This window comes from Anguilla rostrata, chromosome 12 (genome assembly GCF_018555375.3).
Source record: "Anguilla rostrata isolate EN2019 chromosome 12, ASM1855537v3, whole genome shotgun sequence".
In the NCBI taxonomy this organism is placed as follows: domain Eukaryota; kingdom Metazoa; phylum Chordata; class Actinopteri; order Anguilliformes; family Anguillidae; genus Anguilla; species Anguilla rostrata.
The window spans coordinates 16,697,397-16,715,127 of NC_057944.1; the positions used below are offsets into that span (position 1 = coordinate 16,697,397).

At 49.4% G+C, this 17,731-nt stretch overlaps 1 protein-coding gene across 3 annotated transcripts in view; it reads right to left on the minus strand.

Moving 5' to 3' along the window:
- LOC135235609 (endothelin-converting enzyme-like 1) overlaps positions 1–17,465 on the minus strand; it is a 33,717-nt gene extending 16,252 nt beyond the window's left edge. The window contains exons 1-6 of one of the 3 annotated variants that reach the window (XM_064301271.1): positions 17,382–17,465; positions 7,383–8,464; positions 3,916–3,984; positions 3,689–3,799; positions 2,761–2,853; positions 1,255–1,379 (exon numbers count right to left, since the gene is read on the minus strand). In XM_064301271.1, the coding sequence (XP_064157341.1) occupies positions 1,255–1,379; positions 2,761–2,853; positions 3,689–3,799; positions 3,916–3,984; positions 7,383–8,225 (1,241 nt within the window). In that variant the 5' untranslated portion in view covers positions 8,226–8,464; positions 17,382–17,465. Of the gene's footprint in view, positions 1–1,254; positions 1,380–2,760; positions 2,854–3,688; positions 3,800–3,915; positions 3,985–7,382; positions 8,465–11,665; positions 11,834–12,148; positions 12,414–17,381 lie in introns of those variants that run through there. The other 2 variants (XM_064301272.1, XM_064301270.1) reach the window with 2 other exon arrangements.
- Between the last annotated feature and the right edge of the window lie 266 nt (positions 17,466–17,731).

Consider the following 17,731-nt stretch of genomic DNA (forward strand, 5'->3'; position numbering starts at 1 on the left):
CTATGGTAATTGGTGGATGAGGAGGGGCCAGAGGTTGAGGCAGTGGGGGCGGGGCTTCTCAAACACAATCAGAAGCTCTCTGCAATTTTAACGGCGCACCTGCCCGCTGGGAGGGTGACTCCGCTAACCTTTGATTAAATAAAGGTAATGAATTCCACAGGGAGCCAGAGACAGGCCAGAGACACAGAAAGAGGGAGGAAACAGGGGAAGAGGCGCATGAAGAAGAGAGACGGAGAAAAAGGCCTTATTAACAAACGCGACGGGTGAGAGAGGGAGAGGAAGAATGGAGAGAGCAGGACAGGAGAGAAAGAGTGATTCTTCAGTCTCTCCTCCCTCTGGTCTCAGAAGGAAAGGAGGTTTGTGAAGTATACCTGCACAACAGTAATCTGCCTCTGATAATACCCGACAGCTGTGTGAAGGGATTACTCCATCTCTGAGCTCTTTATCAAGCCCAACTACCTGAACATGATGTGTCAATTTTACTATTAATATCACAGAAGGTGTGTTTTTCTCCATTACCGCTAGTGCCTTCCTCTTTTCAAAAATAGGTGCAGAAATTACATAAATACATAAGAGGTTAATAAAACAGTCTGAGCCATTAAAAGACAAATAGACTGGCGGGCCTGAATTCTGGGTCCATTATGAAACAAATACTGCAATTCTTCAGAAAAAATGACTGCACCATAAAACAGACAGAGAGCCTGAGACAGACAGCCAGGTAGTTTGAGCTGTGAGTGTGGTCAGTATCGGAGAGCTGTCAGTAGCTCTAAGTAGCCCCCACCTTTTCACAGGGGCAGAAGTTGTGGAATGTCTCCACTCCAGACAGTGATGGGTGGGGGGCGGGGGGAGTGTTTGGGGGGGATTGGAGCAGATCAATATCAATCAGCCGTCACAGAGCTGGCATTCGCTTCGCAATGACAGGCCAAACGACTCCCTCGCTTTCTCCTCCTCTCAGTCGCCCGGCTCTCCTCTTAACCTCTCCCTTCCCCCACTCCTCCCGCCAAATCCCCCCTTTATTACCCTCTCAGTTTTCTTTCCATCCAGTTATTCTCTCCATAGTTTTCAGAATTATTCTCTCCTTCTCTCTTCTCCTCCATGCCCAACTCTTTCTTCCTCAGCTTCAACAGCTCAGCCCTTTCCCCCTAAACTTAAACTTATTCCACACTTTCCTATCTGACTTTTCATTAGATTCCTTTCATTTTCCCTTCCTTTCTCAATCACTCTATCTCTCCTCCCCCTTCTTGCCCTCCTCACCTTTTTGAGGTGGTTTTGATGATGTCTGAGACCTTCTGCAGATAGTCGGTGGCAAGGACCACAATCTCCTCATTCTCTGAGAAGTTATCATGGAAGATTCTGTCCAACAGACGTTTCCAGTGGACCTGTGGAGAGGAGAGGAGAGGAGAAGAGAGGTGAGGAGAGGAGGAGAGAGGAGAGGAGAGGAGGAGAGAGGAGAGGAGAGGAGGAGAGGAGAGGAGAGGAGAATAGGGGGGAGGACAGGAGGGGAAAGGAGGAAGGAAGCAGGTGAAAAGTAGGGAGGAGAGAGAAAAATAGGGGAAAAAGTTTAGTTGAGCATGACAGAGCACTACCTTTCCAGATGAATATCACATGAATAAAAATGGCAAATCTACCCCTAGGCTATCTTCCATCGCTGACAACACTGACAGCCCCCACCTGCCTTCCTGCCCCGCCCACCCCCGCATCAGCAACCTGCTGTGTCACACACTGGCAGACGCGCGCAGCACTGCTCGACAGAGGCACTCCAGGAGTGCTTTACACCTCAGGCTCTCCAGGGCCAATCTCAGAGTGATTGAGCGGCTCAGTCTCTCCCATCAGCCCCCTGTGGAGGCCCACCTCGCCGCTTCATTCTGCCAGAATCACGGCGGGTGTGTCACCTCTCTCCAAAGGGCTGATGCCAGCCCGGCCCCGCTGAGCCTCCTAAAACTCCCCCAGAGAGATTTTATTTCTTTTCATCAGACGCCGTATCACTGCAACAACAGCTAAGCACCGTGTGAGAAGAGCGAGCCGGAGAGACACAGGAGAAGATTGCTTCAGCCTTGCCCTTCCCTGAGGTGTGTACGTATGGGTGTGTGTGTGTGTGTGTGTGTGTGTGTGTGTGTGTGTGTGTGTGTGTGCGCTGTGAGTGTGTGAATATGTGTGTATGTTTGAGTGTGTGTGTGTGTGTGTGTGTGTGTGTGTGTGTGTGTGTGTGAGCCTGTGTATGTGTGTGTGTTAGAGCGTTTGAGTGTGTGTGTGTGTGTGAGCCTGTGTGTGTGTGTGTGTGTGTGTGTGAGCCTGTGTGTTAGAGCGTTTGAGTGTGTGTGTGTGTGCTGAGCCTGTGTGTATGTGTGTGTGTAAGAGTACGTTTGAGTGTGTGTGTGTGTGTGTGTGTGAGCCTGTGTGTGTATGTGTGTGTGTGTGTGTTAGAGCGTTTGAGTGTGTGTGTGTGTGTGAGCGTGTGAGTGTGAGTGTGTGTATGTGAGCCGTGTGTGTGTGTGTGTTTGTGTGTGTGTGTGTGTGTGTGAGCCTGTGTATGTGTGTGTGTTAGAGCGTTTGAGTATGTGTGTGTGTGTGAGCCTGTGTATGCGTACGTGTGTGTGTGTGTGTGAGCCTGTGTGTGTGTGTGTGTGTGTGTGTGTGTGTGTGTGTGTGTGTGTGTGTGTGTGAGCCTGTGTGTGTGTGTGTGTGTGTGTGTGAGCCTGTGTGTGTGTGTGTGTGTGTGTGTGTGTGTTAGAGCGTCTGAGTGTGTGTATAGCGACTCACGCTGGGTGCGATGCGCTGCAGCTGGCGAAGGGTAATGCGGTTGTACATGGTGCTGATGTCTTTCCTCTGCTCATCGAACTCTGATGCGGTTATCTGTGCCGCAGAAGAAAAGGGCAGAAGACTATCAATACAAACACCAGGGGACAGAGGAAGAGGCAGAGACAGGCAGGGACAGATACAGACAGATTGCATGGAAATTCTTGAAAGAGGGAGAGAAAATAACAGAGTTCAACCTTAGCCTTTGCCCTGAGACAGATGGTGACTGGAGATACACACCAGACACACAAACACACACGCACACACGCGCATGCACAGACACACGCACAGACACACAGACACACAGACACACACACATATACACACAGAGAGAAGGAGAGTCCCAGATTAAATCCAAACTTTGATCCAAAAACTAATCTCAAATGACAAGCCTGTCGCTGAGCATTCTGGGAAACAGGGTTTCAGTCTGATTTGAGAAAAGTCCTGCTTTGACCTGAGCCTCAGTCCTCAGTGATCTTCAAACACACACACACACACACACACACAGAAGCCTGCACACCTTTACAAAAACAGGATTTTAAAAAATGATAATTTACTGTTTAACACAGGAGAACCTTCAGCTCTTCATTATATCGAGTCCAATACAGTTGTTCTAAGAAAAGGGTGTCCAATCTTATCCAAAAAGCGCTGGTGTGGGTGCAAGTTTTTGATTTAGCCCAACCCTATGATGCCTGATTCAAGCAATGAACTAATCAGGGTTTTCAATTAAGACCTTGATAAGTGGAATCAGGTGTCATAGAGCTGAGCTAAAACAAAAACCCGCACCCACACCAGCCTGTTTCCAGATTGGACACCCCCGCTCTAAGCAGATGTGCTGAGATGCCTTTGCCTGTGAAGTTCACCGGGGGGCGCTGCAGAGTCTCACGCTCACATTGGCCAGTTGAGTCTCCAGCTGCAGAATCTCACGGGATTTCTGAGTGGCGTTGTGTGCTCCCAGCATGCTCAGCAGTCTCTCCATTAGCGCCTTGTATGCAGCCAGGATCTGACCGGGGCAGAGAAAATGACATTGTGACATCAGCGATGACATCATCATTCCGTGACAGCAGCACGTCTTTTGGATGGCCCACGGCGGCGACAGTAGATGAGGTAGGATGGTACCTTCACGCTATCTTCATCCTGTCCCAGGTAGAGAGTCCTCTCAGGCAATGTCAGACCCTCCTGATCGATCTGCAGGACATGAACAGTCAGACCAGCTCCACATGTGGTTATAATGCCCTCTCAATGCTTCTGGAATGTTCCCTCAATTCACACAAAGTCAACCAAAACCTTCCATTTTCTTAAAATAAGGACCTCCTAAAACACACCTTTCTGGGAGTTTTCTAAAAACAGTTTCAGAAGTTCCGATTTAAAAAAATGAGTACCTAAGGGTCAGCAAGAGCTGCTCTTTGAAAAATGTAAATCTACGGTTTAGATAAATGGACCAAGTACTTATCAGACATCCATCTCAGGCTTATCTGCTTGGTTTGTTCTCGTGATATCCAACCAAACACACTCTTTCTCAGCTATACGTTTTATTCATATCACATTTACCTATTTGAATTCATGCTAATTAAATAAACATAATAATGACTATATAGGTCAAGTATACATCTATGTGCCTATTTTAATCAGAAAGGACCAAGTATTTATAGCTTTCAGAGAAATGTGTTTAAAAACACACACAACACACACTGGAGAAGTGTCGAGTGAGGAAGTACAAGTTCTTTGGGGGGGGGGGGGGGAGTGTGGCAAAGGGTTTGTAACTTTGGTGTCACTTTGAAAGTTGGCCTGAAGAGGAGCGGAGGTCAGCAGGGTGGGGGGTTGGGGGGTGGGGGGATGATAATTGGTGGTGGGTGTGGGATGGGGCCCCCACCTCCCACAGGCACATCAATCTCTCTGTGTTTTCCCAGGCAGGGCCCCAGGGAGCAGCCGGGCTCTGTCACGCCCCATTATTCTCACTGATGCCTGACTGTGGCAGAGCTGTTAGGAGCTGGAGAGAGTCTCTATCATCTTTCACACACAACCGCGCACACATACGAACACACGGAAACACAGACGCGCGTGTGCGCAGACACACACACACACACACACACACACAACCGCGCACACATACGAACACACGGAAACACAGGACGCGTGGCGCAGACACGCCCACGACACACCACACACACACACACACACACAACCGCGCACACATACGAACACACGGAAACACAGACGCGCGTGTGCGCAGACACACACGCACACACACAACCGCGCACACATACGAACACACGGAAACACAGACGCACGTGTGCGCAGACACACACACACACAACCGCGCACACATACGAACACACGGAAACACAGACGCGCGTGTGCGCAGACACACACACACACACACACAACCGCGCACACATACGAACACACGGAAACACAGACGCGCGTGTGCGCAGACACACACACACACACACACACACAACCGTGCACACATACGAACACACGGAAACACAGACGCGCGTGTGCGCAGACACACACCACACACACACCACACACCGCGCACACATACGAAACACACGGAAACACAGACGCGCGTGTGCGCAGACACACACACACACACACACACACGCGCACACATACGAACACACGGAAACACAGACGCGCGTGTGCGCAGACACACACGCACACAACACACACACAACCGCGCACACATACGAACACACGGAAACGACGCGCTGTGCGCAGACACACATACACAACCGCGCACACATACGAACACACGGAAACACAGACGCGCGCTGTGCGCAGACACACACACCACACACACACAACACAACGCGCTAACACAACCATACGAACACACGGAAACACAGACGCGCGTGTGCGCAGACACACACACACACACACACACACCGCGCACACATACGAACACACGGAAACACAGACGCGCGTGTGCGCAGACACACACACACACACACACACACCGCGCACACATACGAACACACGGAAACACAGACGCGCGTGTGCGCAGACACACACGCACACACACACACACACAACCGCGCACACATACGAACAAACGGAAACACAGATGCGCGTGTGCGCAGACACACACACACACACAACCGCGCACACATACGAACACACGGAAACACAGACGCGCGTGTGCGCAGACACAAACGCACACACACACACACACACAACCGCGCACACATACGAACACACGGAAACACAGACGCGCGTGTGCGCAGACACACACGCACACACAACCGCGCACACATACGAACAAACGGAAACACAGACGCGCGTGTGCGCAGACACAAACGCACACACACACACACACACAACCGCGCACACATACGAACACGCGGAAACACAGACGTGCGTGTGCGCAGACACGCACACACACACACACACACACACAACCGCGCACACATACGAACACACAGAAACACAGACGTGCGTGTGCGCAGACACGCACACACACACACACATACACAACCGCACACACACAGAAACACAGATACGCGTGTGCGCAGACATGCACACACACACACACATACAGACACACATACACAACCGCGCACACATACGAACACACAGAAATACAGACGCGCGTGTGCACAGACACGCACACACATACACACACACACACAACCGCGCACACATACCAACACACAGAAACACAGAAGCGCATGTGCGTAGACACACAGGTATACACACACAAACACATGCACACACATACTAACACACAGAAACACAGACGCGTGTGTGCACATGCACACACACACACACACACGCACACACATACATAACAGCGCACACATACTAACACACAGAAACACAGACGCGTGTGTGCACATGCACACACACACACACACACACACACACACAACAGCGCACACATGCTAACACACAGAAACACAGGCGCGTGTGCGCGCACACACATACACACACACAGTAGCACACACATACAAACACACAGACAAAAAACCACACGTACTAAATCAAACACTGACACATACACGGAGTTATGCATACACAAGCATGCACATGCAGATAGATACAAATTTATAAATACCCACTGAGACAAAGACAAACATGCTGCTATAAACAGAGCCAAACACACTATAACAGAGAGGAGCCACACACACACACGCGCACGCGCACACACACTATTGCAGGTACATGCACACATAAACAGTGACATACTGATACACACAAAGATACACAGGAACACTGGAGACAGGCACACACGGATAAACACACACACAGACCAAGACATTCATATTAACTAACACAGAGACCCACCGGCATACACGCACGCGTGCACACACACACACACACACACACACATACTGGTTTCCAGAGTGACAGAAACAGCGAAACAGAGATACAATCTGACACAAATAAATGCACACTGATTATACAGCTGTCCAAACACTCACCATGCTAACACCAAGCTGCTAGCCGCAAAGAGCCCGCGTTACACATTACGAATAGCCTGACTTAAGACACACTGACAAAGCCAGGGTGCCCCATGCCCACCCCCACCCAGCTAGACCCCGTAGCCCCTCGCAGCACGCTGAGCTGAGAGCCCTCCTCACCCGGATGGCGTTGCGGGAGGAGTTCTTGTCGTCCACGTTGACGGTGAGGGAGAAGAAGACGGCGGTGCTGTACACTCCCTGGGTCCTGTACAGCATCTCGTTGAAATCGGGGCGCTGGGGGGCCTCGCTGCTCTCCCAGCCGGCCCCACCGGGGGGCGCCTCGGCCAGGTCCCAGCCCCCGCAGCTCTCGATGACCGCGGTCATGGGGCCGGAGCCCAGCCGGTCGATCTCCTGCAGGTCCACGCAGGAGCGGTAGAACTCCTTCACCTTGCGCTCGGCCGAGTCGGGGCCGCGCCGGCGCACGGGCTGCAGCAGGAGGCGCCGCAGCTTCTCCTCATTCTGCTCGCCGATGGCCGTGATGATGCCGTAGCTCAGCTTGTCCTCGGGTATCCCGTGGCGACGCAGCCAGCCCCCGCAGGCGAAGGAGTAGAAGTCGTCGCAGGGGTCGATGGTGGGGTCGATGTTGGCCGAGATGAAGCGGGAGGCCTTGAGCAGGGCCTTCTTGCGCTGGCAGTCCTCCCGGCAGTGCCCCTCCTGCTCCAGGGACAGGTACTTGAGCGTCAGCATGCTGCCCAGGATCACGCACAGGCCCGCCGCGAACACCAGGCCCGACAGCAGGCACACCTCCCTGCGGCTCCAGCGCGGCAGGCCGCCGCCGCCCCCCTGCTCCTTGCTCCGCGCGCTCCCTCCCCGGCCCCGCCCGCCGCCGCCGCCTCCCCCGTCGACCCCGCCCCCCAGGTGCAGGGTCAGGCCGTTGCTGAGCGTGCCGCTGCTGTACCGGCCGCCGTACTTCACCTCCTGGAACTCGTCGTAGTGCGCCGTCAGGGAGTACGTCTTCTCCATGGCGGCCGCGCGCTCCGGCGCTCCGCCGGCAGAGAGGAAGGGGGTCTGCGTGGGGCTGAGGGGCTCAGAACCGGGCCATGCGTGCCGATCCGGGGGGCTGGCGGTGGAGCGGTGCCCTCAGCGTCCTCTGCTAACCGAGGACCGCTGCGCCGACGCGGGAGACTCAGGCTGGACGAACCCTTTATCCCACTGCTCCTCTTCCTCCTCTCTGATACTCCTCACCCGGAGCGCTTCCTGTCCTGTGTGGGGGGTGGGGTGGGGTAGGGGGTGTCAGAGAGAAGATGAGATCCATGATTAAAATGCTGAAAGATGACAAAAGGCATTGTCACTTCATGACGCTCTCGTAATATTCTTCTTTCTTTTCTTTCTCTTTTGGAAGAATGAGACGGTTCGGATTGATTTCTGACACTGGCTGCATTGATTCTTGAGACACTGGGACTGAAAGAGGGGGACAGGGAGAGCAATCAAAGCCAGACTGAGATGACAGGACGTCTGTGGACCCGGAGTCCCTGTGCCGGCCAGGCCTCCGCGCGGCACACAGAACCGGGTGAACTCCCTCGAACCCCCGCCTCCCTCCTCCACGCCCTGCGTGAGTCAGCCAGCCTGAATGACAGCGTCCTGCACCCGGCCCACAATGCCTCAGTGCCCGGGAGAGGCGGAGGGGGAGCTGACAAAGGCAGGTTCAGCACCGGGCTGGGAGGGGTCAATGCACTGAATGTACACCGTCTTTCCTAAACTCTCCCCCTTCCCCCTGTCGTACTTTTGAAGAGAAAGAGGGATGAGATGTTTTGGGGAAGGGGCAGGGATAGGGGAGGGTGGTGGTTGGTGGTGTTAGTCTCGATAAAAGTGGAGAAGAACCTGTTTCACCCCGTGCACAGAAGTAGCAATTCCAGAAAATTGATGCCTAGCAACTCTAGAGAAGGAATCGGGTTCATATCTGATGTGTTTAACCGATATCACAGCTCGTACAGAGTCTGCGTTAATGTCTGTATTATACACCCGTGTGCACACGTTTATGTGTGTACGTGGATACGGAGTCATTACAGCATCCATCTTTCTCCATCCTCCTCCGACCCTTCATAATTTTTTGTGACAGTAATTTCTATGGTTGTTGTCTGAGTGAACAAACCTACCCTCTATGGTACAATCTATGTTTCAATGTGAAAAGAAACTGAAAAAGCAACAGCGGTGCTCACAGACCCAATGGAGGGGCAGACTGAATGAACAGAGACAGACAGCAATGCAAAATAAGGGAGAGGGAAAAAAAGACAAAAGAAACCAGAAGAGAAAGTGTAATAATAACAATGACACCCCCCCCCACCCACCCAACACACACACACCAACCAAACACCTACTCATGGAATGACACTAGGAATGGAGAGAACACAACACACCTGCTCTTCCCCCAGAGCGGGTTTCCTCAGAGCTGGGGTGGGGGGGTGGGGGTGCAGATGAAGGAGAGGCATTCCTAAGGAGAGTGTCATTCTCCATCCACCTCATCATCCATCACATCTCCCCATCTCCTCTCACCCACCTCCCCCCCTTACACACACACATGAATTCAGTCACGCTCTGACATACACACACGTTAAAAAAATCACATTCCCACTCTCACTCAAACACAAACACACACACACACACACACACACACACACACACTCACACTCACACACGCACGCACGCACGCACGCACACACACACACATTAATCAATTCATTCAGATTCGCTCTGTGACTCGCACACTTTTTAACAACGCTGTGTGTCGCCTCGGCTGGATACACATACTGCAATACAAACTATCAGAAGGAGATGCTGATGAATGGTTATTTGCTGCACGTCAGCTGTAATGTCTGGGAGTAATGCTAATGATGCACTCTGTGCTGCGGAGTACTGGACTAATATGCGTCCTAAATTTCCAGGGTCGGAATAATGCATATGTTCCGTCTGCTGTCGCGCAACAGCCATAGATCATTCTCCATAAGAGAGGGGCGCATGTGTGCAGATACTTCAATACAGGACACCGCAATCAGCCAGCCCTGCTGATAACTCCAGCGCTGAGCGGCTCTGATTTGTACTGTTTATCGTTTGGGTTACTTGTGGACTTGCTTGCTTGCTGTCTCCCTCACTCTCTCTCTCATTTTCACACACACACGCACGCAAGCACACAGGCACGCACGCACGCATGCACGCACACACACACAAATACAGATTTTCATACAGACAGTTGTTTGTATACACTCGCCTGACTGTGTTAGGCTTTCCAGTCTATTGGCATGAAAAGTGTTCTCCAATCAATGGATAACACCACGAAATTCAAGTTTAGATATACCATTTCACAGCCAGTGCACTTCACGGCAGTATAACGCAGGGTCCAGTGGCTGAGTTTAGGAGATATGCACATTTGCTCCGGCTGTCAACCTCAGCCACACACTCAAGGCTCCAGTTCTGCACAGTAAATGGGTTTATTATACTTTAATCAACCTGCTCATGGTCCCTGACGGTCCCTGAATTTATTTATTTATTTATTTTTTGCTTTGACAATTTTGATTTAGCAAGGCTCCCAATGGTCATCATAATTCCATAAGCAAATGCATGCACACACACACACACCCTCGCGCGCGCGCGCACACACACACATACACGCTTCTGTGGGTAATCTGGCTGAGATGACCCCTATGACCATGCACAATCAATACGGCACGGTCTTCCGATAATATCGGAATACTTGAACAGAAAGATACATTGGTGCGTTAGATAAAGAACTTGACAGATTCTTGCCTCTTGTAAGATTTTGCCACTGCCTCACTCCGAACGGCGGAATAAAAAGCTGAACTTTTGCATGAAACATAGCTGGCAATCGGCAATGATATAATAAAAAATAAATAACGATTGGATTCTCAAACTGTTTTTGAAGTTGATGACACACAAAATAAGTAACGCATTATATAGGCTACTAGTCCAAATAGGTCGGCTTTCAGCGGCTAAAAGTGTGAATGGGAGATAGCTGTCCATTTAATATTTGGACTCCACGTGAGCGTTTCAGTCGCTCGCTCCATTTGAACAGGTAACGCTTCCGAACGGGAAAGCACGCAGTCGGCGAGGGTACACTTTCTAACCAATCCACTAAATACTGTCCTACGCCATCTCCAATGCAATTCAATACGCGTGGACACCAAAACAAATTATTAGATTGCACATATAACACAATGTTACAAACAAACCCGGTTGCGGTTTCCGACTGTACAACTAGTGAATCTAAGCAGCTACGGATCGAATTTAATACATATTGAGAAAAGTTACTTCAATACTTAAATGGGAACACACACGTATCGCAAGAGCAATAGTTGTTCTTTAGGATTTCACAATAAGGAATGCGACAGTGACGAATCTGAAAATTGTGTGAGCGGTGTACGGAGTTCAGTAAAAGCGCTGTCACTCACCACTGGTCTAACAGATGTCAACAGTATGGAGTGCTAATCCTGATAAGGGACAGCGATCCGCGTGCATTCACTCATCGGTGCTGGAGTGAGCGAACGTTTGTGTGTGTCTGTGTGTGCGCGCGCGTGTGTGTGACAGTGAGTGAGAGAGAGAGAGAGAGAGAAAGAGAGAGAAAGAGAGAGAGAGAGAGCGGATAAAGGAGATGTGATATGATGCGTCACCTTACTTTTAGCCATGGGTTATATGACTCGTGGGTGGTGGCGCTGTGTAAATATGTTGTTTGCCGAAGAATTGCCAATATAGCGTCTCAACAATAACATTAAAACCCTACGATAAACACAGTGAAATACATAAAGTGGAGTACTGCACCGATATTAATCTGTATGGGGAGCGTGTCCTGACTAGAGTCACCGCTGAGCGTAAACATTAAATATATAGTTATTATGCAAATGAACCCGCTTACTATCCATATCATTAAATCTTACCTCATAGTCCATTTACTGGAATAAATAGCAGCGGGGCCATCACTGCTCTTGCGTGTATGGCTGTCGCTCCGGATTAATATCTAAAATAAAAGAGAACCAATTGTCCAGAAAACATTCTGGACAAGGTCACATCGGTGTTAAAATAACACACGTCCATAGTTTAAAAAAATGCTAATTAAGTTCACGCTTTCAATTTAATCACCTGTCCCAAATGAAAAACCTGCTACGTAAAATACCCTGGAGAGCGATAGTCTGTTGCGACCGCGAGCAGACCAGCACTTGGCTCCGCCGCTCGAGCTTTGCGAGGTGAGCCGGTAGTGTGTGATTACCGCAAGTGGCGTGTGAGCAGGGAGCACTTATAGGAATTACATCGCGCGCGCACAACCGCAGAATTATAACAAACAGAGACTTTGACCGGCCGGGGAGCCACAGATCTTTCTCAGAACTGCGCGAAATCGCGCGGATGACAATAGTAAAAGAGATGAAATCAATATTATTTGACAAGGAGCCTTCTGAGAAAGTGTCCATGTGGTCTTTGCGTAGTTTCATATATAGGCCTATATTTATTGCTGTATTATCAAGTATCAGCCCGAGGGTAAGAAGTCTGCATTAAAACAACTATGCTGTGTTCACCTCGCTGCTAACCCACTTAGGAGTGAACCGCGGAGTTCATAAACGGCACCGAAGCTCTGTTTCTTAGGCTGTTGAATAAATAGGATACATTGTTCCAGGAGGCAAAAGGCTCCAGGCACTCTGAATATTCCTTTAAATATGCACAGAATAGATAAGGGACTGCAAAGCTTGCCTTACTCTGAGCGTTTAAAAAAAAATACAGAGCTGCTCAGTCTGCCCAGCTGAAGCCTTTCTCCTGCACAGAACTCCCATCACACCCAGAAACAGAGACACGCCGACCAACTGAGGAAGACATAGAGAAGAGATGGACAGAGATGGAAGGAGGGAGCAGAGACAGTGAGGAAAGAGAGATTATAGGAGGGGGGATGCAAGCACTGGGGGAGACATTGAAAGAGGAAGAGCGAGAGGGAAAGGTGGAAGCTTTGGCAGTCACTCCCTCCCTGACACCCCCCCAGTGTGGCAAATGGAAAATGAAAAAGGCCATTTATATTCTGGGCCCCCCCGCTTACTGGTTCTTCCTTTTTGCTGTGTGTGTGTGTGCTTGTGTGTGTGTGTGTGTGTGAGTGCCTGTGTGTGTGAGTGCCTGTGTGTGTGTGTTTGTGTGTATGCGCGTCAGTGTGTTTGCGCATGAGAGAGAAAGTTGGAGCGTGTGTGCACGAGAGAGTGTGTTTGTCCATGTTCGTGTGTGTGAGAGAGAGCGACTTTGTAGATGTAGGTGTGCTTTTAATGCACAATGCATCTTTGCAATATTTGCATATACTCATAATGTGGGCGTCTGATTTATAAGCCTGTTTGTCCATTGAATGTTGATGAATTTCCTCATTCAGATCTGTCTGTCTGTCTTTCTGTCTGCATTTCTGCAACCGCTCAATGAGTCTGGAGTGTGAAACTGATGGATGAACAGGGAGGCACTGGTCAGTCCATCCTCAGGTCGACCCTCTTCTCCCCCTGACTTCCTGTGGTTTAAAAATGGAACTGTACTCAACAACCCACCTCCAAGCTGATTCAGATTCACACACACAAACACACACACACACACACACACACCCAAACACACATATGCGCACAGACACACACACACAGGCATGCACACAAACACACACTGGCACATACATATACACACAGACACACACACATGCACACACATGCACACGCACACACACACACATGCACACACATGCACACACGCACATGCACACACAGAGACCAGTACAGAAATAAGGGAAAGAGCAGCTAAACCACAAGCACAAAAAGAACAGAGCCCTCAGTGGGGAAATGAAAGGCCCATTGTGATTTGTTTGAAGATGGCAGCTCTTATTAAACCAATAACATTCCCCTCCTCTCTCTGTCTCAAGTGGCAGAAACACCATTACAGTAATTAACACCCAGGCCGCCTTCAAAGCTGTCCCTTGGGTGCACGGCTAAGAGTCCACAGGGAGAAAGAGAGGGAGGGAGAGGGAACGAGAAAGAGAAGAAGCCATTTCTACTTCAAACTTTTTAGATCTATAATAAGATATTCTTTTAGTAATATTAGCTTGTCTTTATTTTAGTTCAGCAATTTAGCGTTTTTCACCAAATCATTTATTACCGTGGTGAATTATATATCATTGTGCCTATGTGCTGTTGCATTATTGCCATGCTCTTTGTTTCCCGTAACATGCTTTGGCAATGCGATTGTATGCGTCATGCCAATAAAGCTAATTGAATATTGTGGGAGAGAGGCGGAGAGAGATGAAGAGGGAGATGAAATAAGAGAGGGAGAAAATTCAAGAATGAGAAAAGGATATGTTTACATACTCCTCTTCCATCATTTTATTTGAAATGGTGTGATAAATTATTCTGCAGCATTTTATTGTACTTTTATGTTATGCATGCATGTATATGTTTGGGCAATATGAAAATGTGTTAGTCATGCCAATAAAAAAACTGTAAGGGAAATAGACAGAGGAAAGGGGGAGGGAGGGAGAGACAGTGGTGTCCCTCATCATTACTTAGAGCTCACGCCTCTCTGGCCCATATTCTTTATCTGGATGTCTAGTAATTTGGATCAGTAATTTAACAACTCAATCTCTAGCATTCCTTCCTGTCTTCATTTCCCCAGATCAGAATTGTAAGAGAGACCTGTGTACACAAGTGATTTCCCGTCTAAATAAATGCTGAACAAATTAAGCAGAATGAAATATCTGCCACCATTTCAGTATCACAGACCCACCGCTCCAAAGGCAGTGCCAAGCAAGCCCCTCTGCCCTCTCCCTACAGAGCATTTAGCAACCGGATGCGGGGCGCTTTAGGATACGGACTAGGGTGGGTAGTGGGAGGTGTGGGTGTGGCTAAGATTTCGAATTGTGGGTGTGGTTTATGGAGCACGCTGTTGGATTGGTTCAGACTTCAGCTTGTGCGGGTGGGTGGGACGATGTTACCTGGCAGCGCTCGCCACGTTCTCTCTGCATTCTAAATGCAATCAGGCTTATGTAATATATCTGAGTGTTTATGGCGGTGACCTGCCCCGGATGGAGATATAAATCAAACGCATAATAAATATGGAGGGCTGTTCCTAGCTGCCTCCTCTCTCTTTATTAGAAAACAGGTCACGGGGTTTAGGGGTGGGAGCGACAAGGCTGGACTCTCCTCTTAATTAAAAAAATTGTTCCTGAAACCAATGACCACAAACTTAATAACAGCTGTTCTTTCACAATTTGCTTCTCCCTAATGCATCGCACGGCCCCAGGAGGCATCAAGCGTAGAATGGTCTATTGTTTCCCAGAATTCACTGCTTTGTGCCACCGAGGCTCCGGTTATCAGCTGCTAAGAGAAGCAGAAAGACGGCGTTGAGCGTGTGACAGTCAGACGAGGAAACTCACGGGGCGGGAGGGGGGGCGGGGCGGCACAGGGGAGACTAAATCCAGTCTACTTCACGCTATTGGCTGTCGATTGATTAAGCAGGTCGTTTGAAAGTCACTCCCTCTCCCCGCACGCCGTCTCCATTACGCGACCCACTCCTCCGACTGGAATTAAAACACAAGGCAATTAAAGGCAACCTGCTCGCGACTTGGTGTTCCGGCTCATAATTTTTATTCCACGTAATTAAAGCGTTATAGCTGCGGTGGCGGACGTGGAGGGGGGATGATTGATTGATGGGGAGAGAAGTGGAGAAGGGGAAAAGTCAGGGACTGAGGGCACCTTGAGTCAAACAAGACAAATGGAGGGAAAAAAGGAAGGAAAAAAGAGGGAAAGACGGCGGTGAAATAAAAGTTCTGAGCTTAGCCACAGCAAGGCGACCAAGGCCACGGCATCACAGCACCTTCCCGGTCCCCGCAGCCAGTTTCACGGGCGAGGAGGGAGAGGATTAAATTAAGCCATTTCCATTTGTCTTCCTGTCCAATTAATCAATAAATTAGCTAATCAATTACGGCAGTAAGGGCATGGGTAAGGGCAGCGCAGGGCGTCGGGTCTGGGGAGTGTGTGTGTGTGTGCGTGCGCGACGGAGGCACCCTGTTGTATATCTCACCTCCGTAAGCTTGTTACATCTCTTCTCCTCGCCTCCCTTCCTCCCTCCCTTTCTTCATCTCCTCCCTAGCCACTATACAAAATTTTATTATCAGGCCCAATAAAAGAGCGTGAAATGAAAACATAATCGGGTTTTAATTCCGCCGTAAAGCCCCAGCCTCCTGCTGACAAAGAGCTGACGACCGAGCGTTCACAGGCTCATTAATAAAAAAGAAGGAAAAAAAAAACTCTTCTGCCAAAATAGAAATCTGCTCAAACAGAACCACTCCCTGTCTCACACTTTCTTTCTCTCTCTCCCTTACTCTATCCTTTGTATAAATGTGCGTATGTGTACATGTTTGTGTGCATGCGTGTGTGTGCACACATGCTTAAGGATCTTGCACTGAACGTTCCCAAAAGAATAAAGAGATATGGTGGAATTTTGATAAAGCTGGTGTCTGCATGTCCAGATGAACACAGAGTTGCCTCCTGTATAATCCTGCACAGTTCTTCATCATCCTTTGAGGAGGAAAGTGCTGGAAATTAGCCCTGACTATACAGACACATTACATACAATGCATCAGGCTCTTGTTTAAAACTGTCAGGGTTTTATTGTGCTTGTCCCGATCAAAAAACCAAATGCAGTAAAAAATAAATTAATAAAAAAATAAAGTTTGTATTATATTCATATTCATATACGTATGTACTTCAGTCATCCTATACAGCGGTGATCTTCATCCCTGGTCCTGGCAGATCACGGGGTCTGCTGGATTTTGTTGTTACTCGGCACTTAATCTATCAATTAAAGCATTGATTACACAGTTAACTCGCTTCACCTGGTCTCCTGGGTCTGAACTGGTTGCTGATATTAAGGTGAAAAAAAAACCTGTGGCCCGCCAGGAGCAGGGAAGAAGGTCACTGCTATGCAGCTTCACAGTCCAGTCAGTACTGCACAGCCCCAGACTGTTCCAAGCCCTCCCCCAACTCGCCCCACAAATCTACCTCCAAAGGCTTCCCATAATCCCCCTCACCCACCACAGAGTGCCAGTGGGTGCGGGTGTGGGCAGTGGCTATATTGACATGCATGACTGACATGTGATGCAGATTGTCTTACCGGTCTCCCTCTTAGAGTCAAACAGCCACCATGCTTCATGCCCTGCTCCCACACAGGCTATCACACTCTCCCCTACCTCCTAAGTGCACATATTCAATCTCTCCCCTCCAGGTGTGGCTTTTTATCCGTCAGAGAGGCTGACAAAAGTAGTGAGCAGACAATGCCGGGGGAACTATGTATAAAACCGGCTGTAATTCCTCCACGGATCAGCCCATATGGATGTAAATACCCTCAAATTAAAGCTGATCCAATGTGCTGGAGTGCAGAGCCAAAACACTTAGTAGAAACTTTATTATGTACAGTACTGGGTAGGATTCACTTTTGCCTCCAGAACAGCCTAAGTTTTTTGT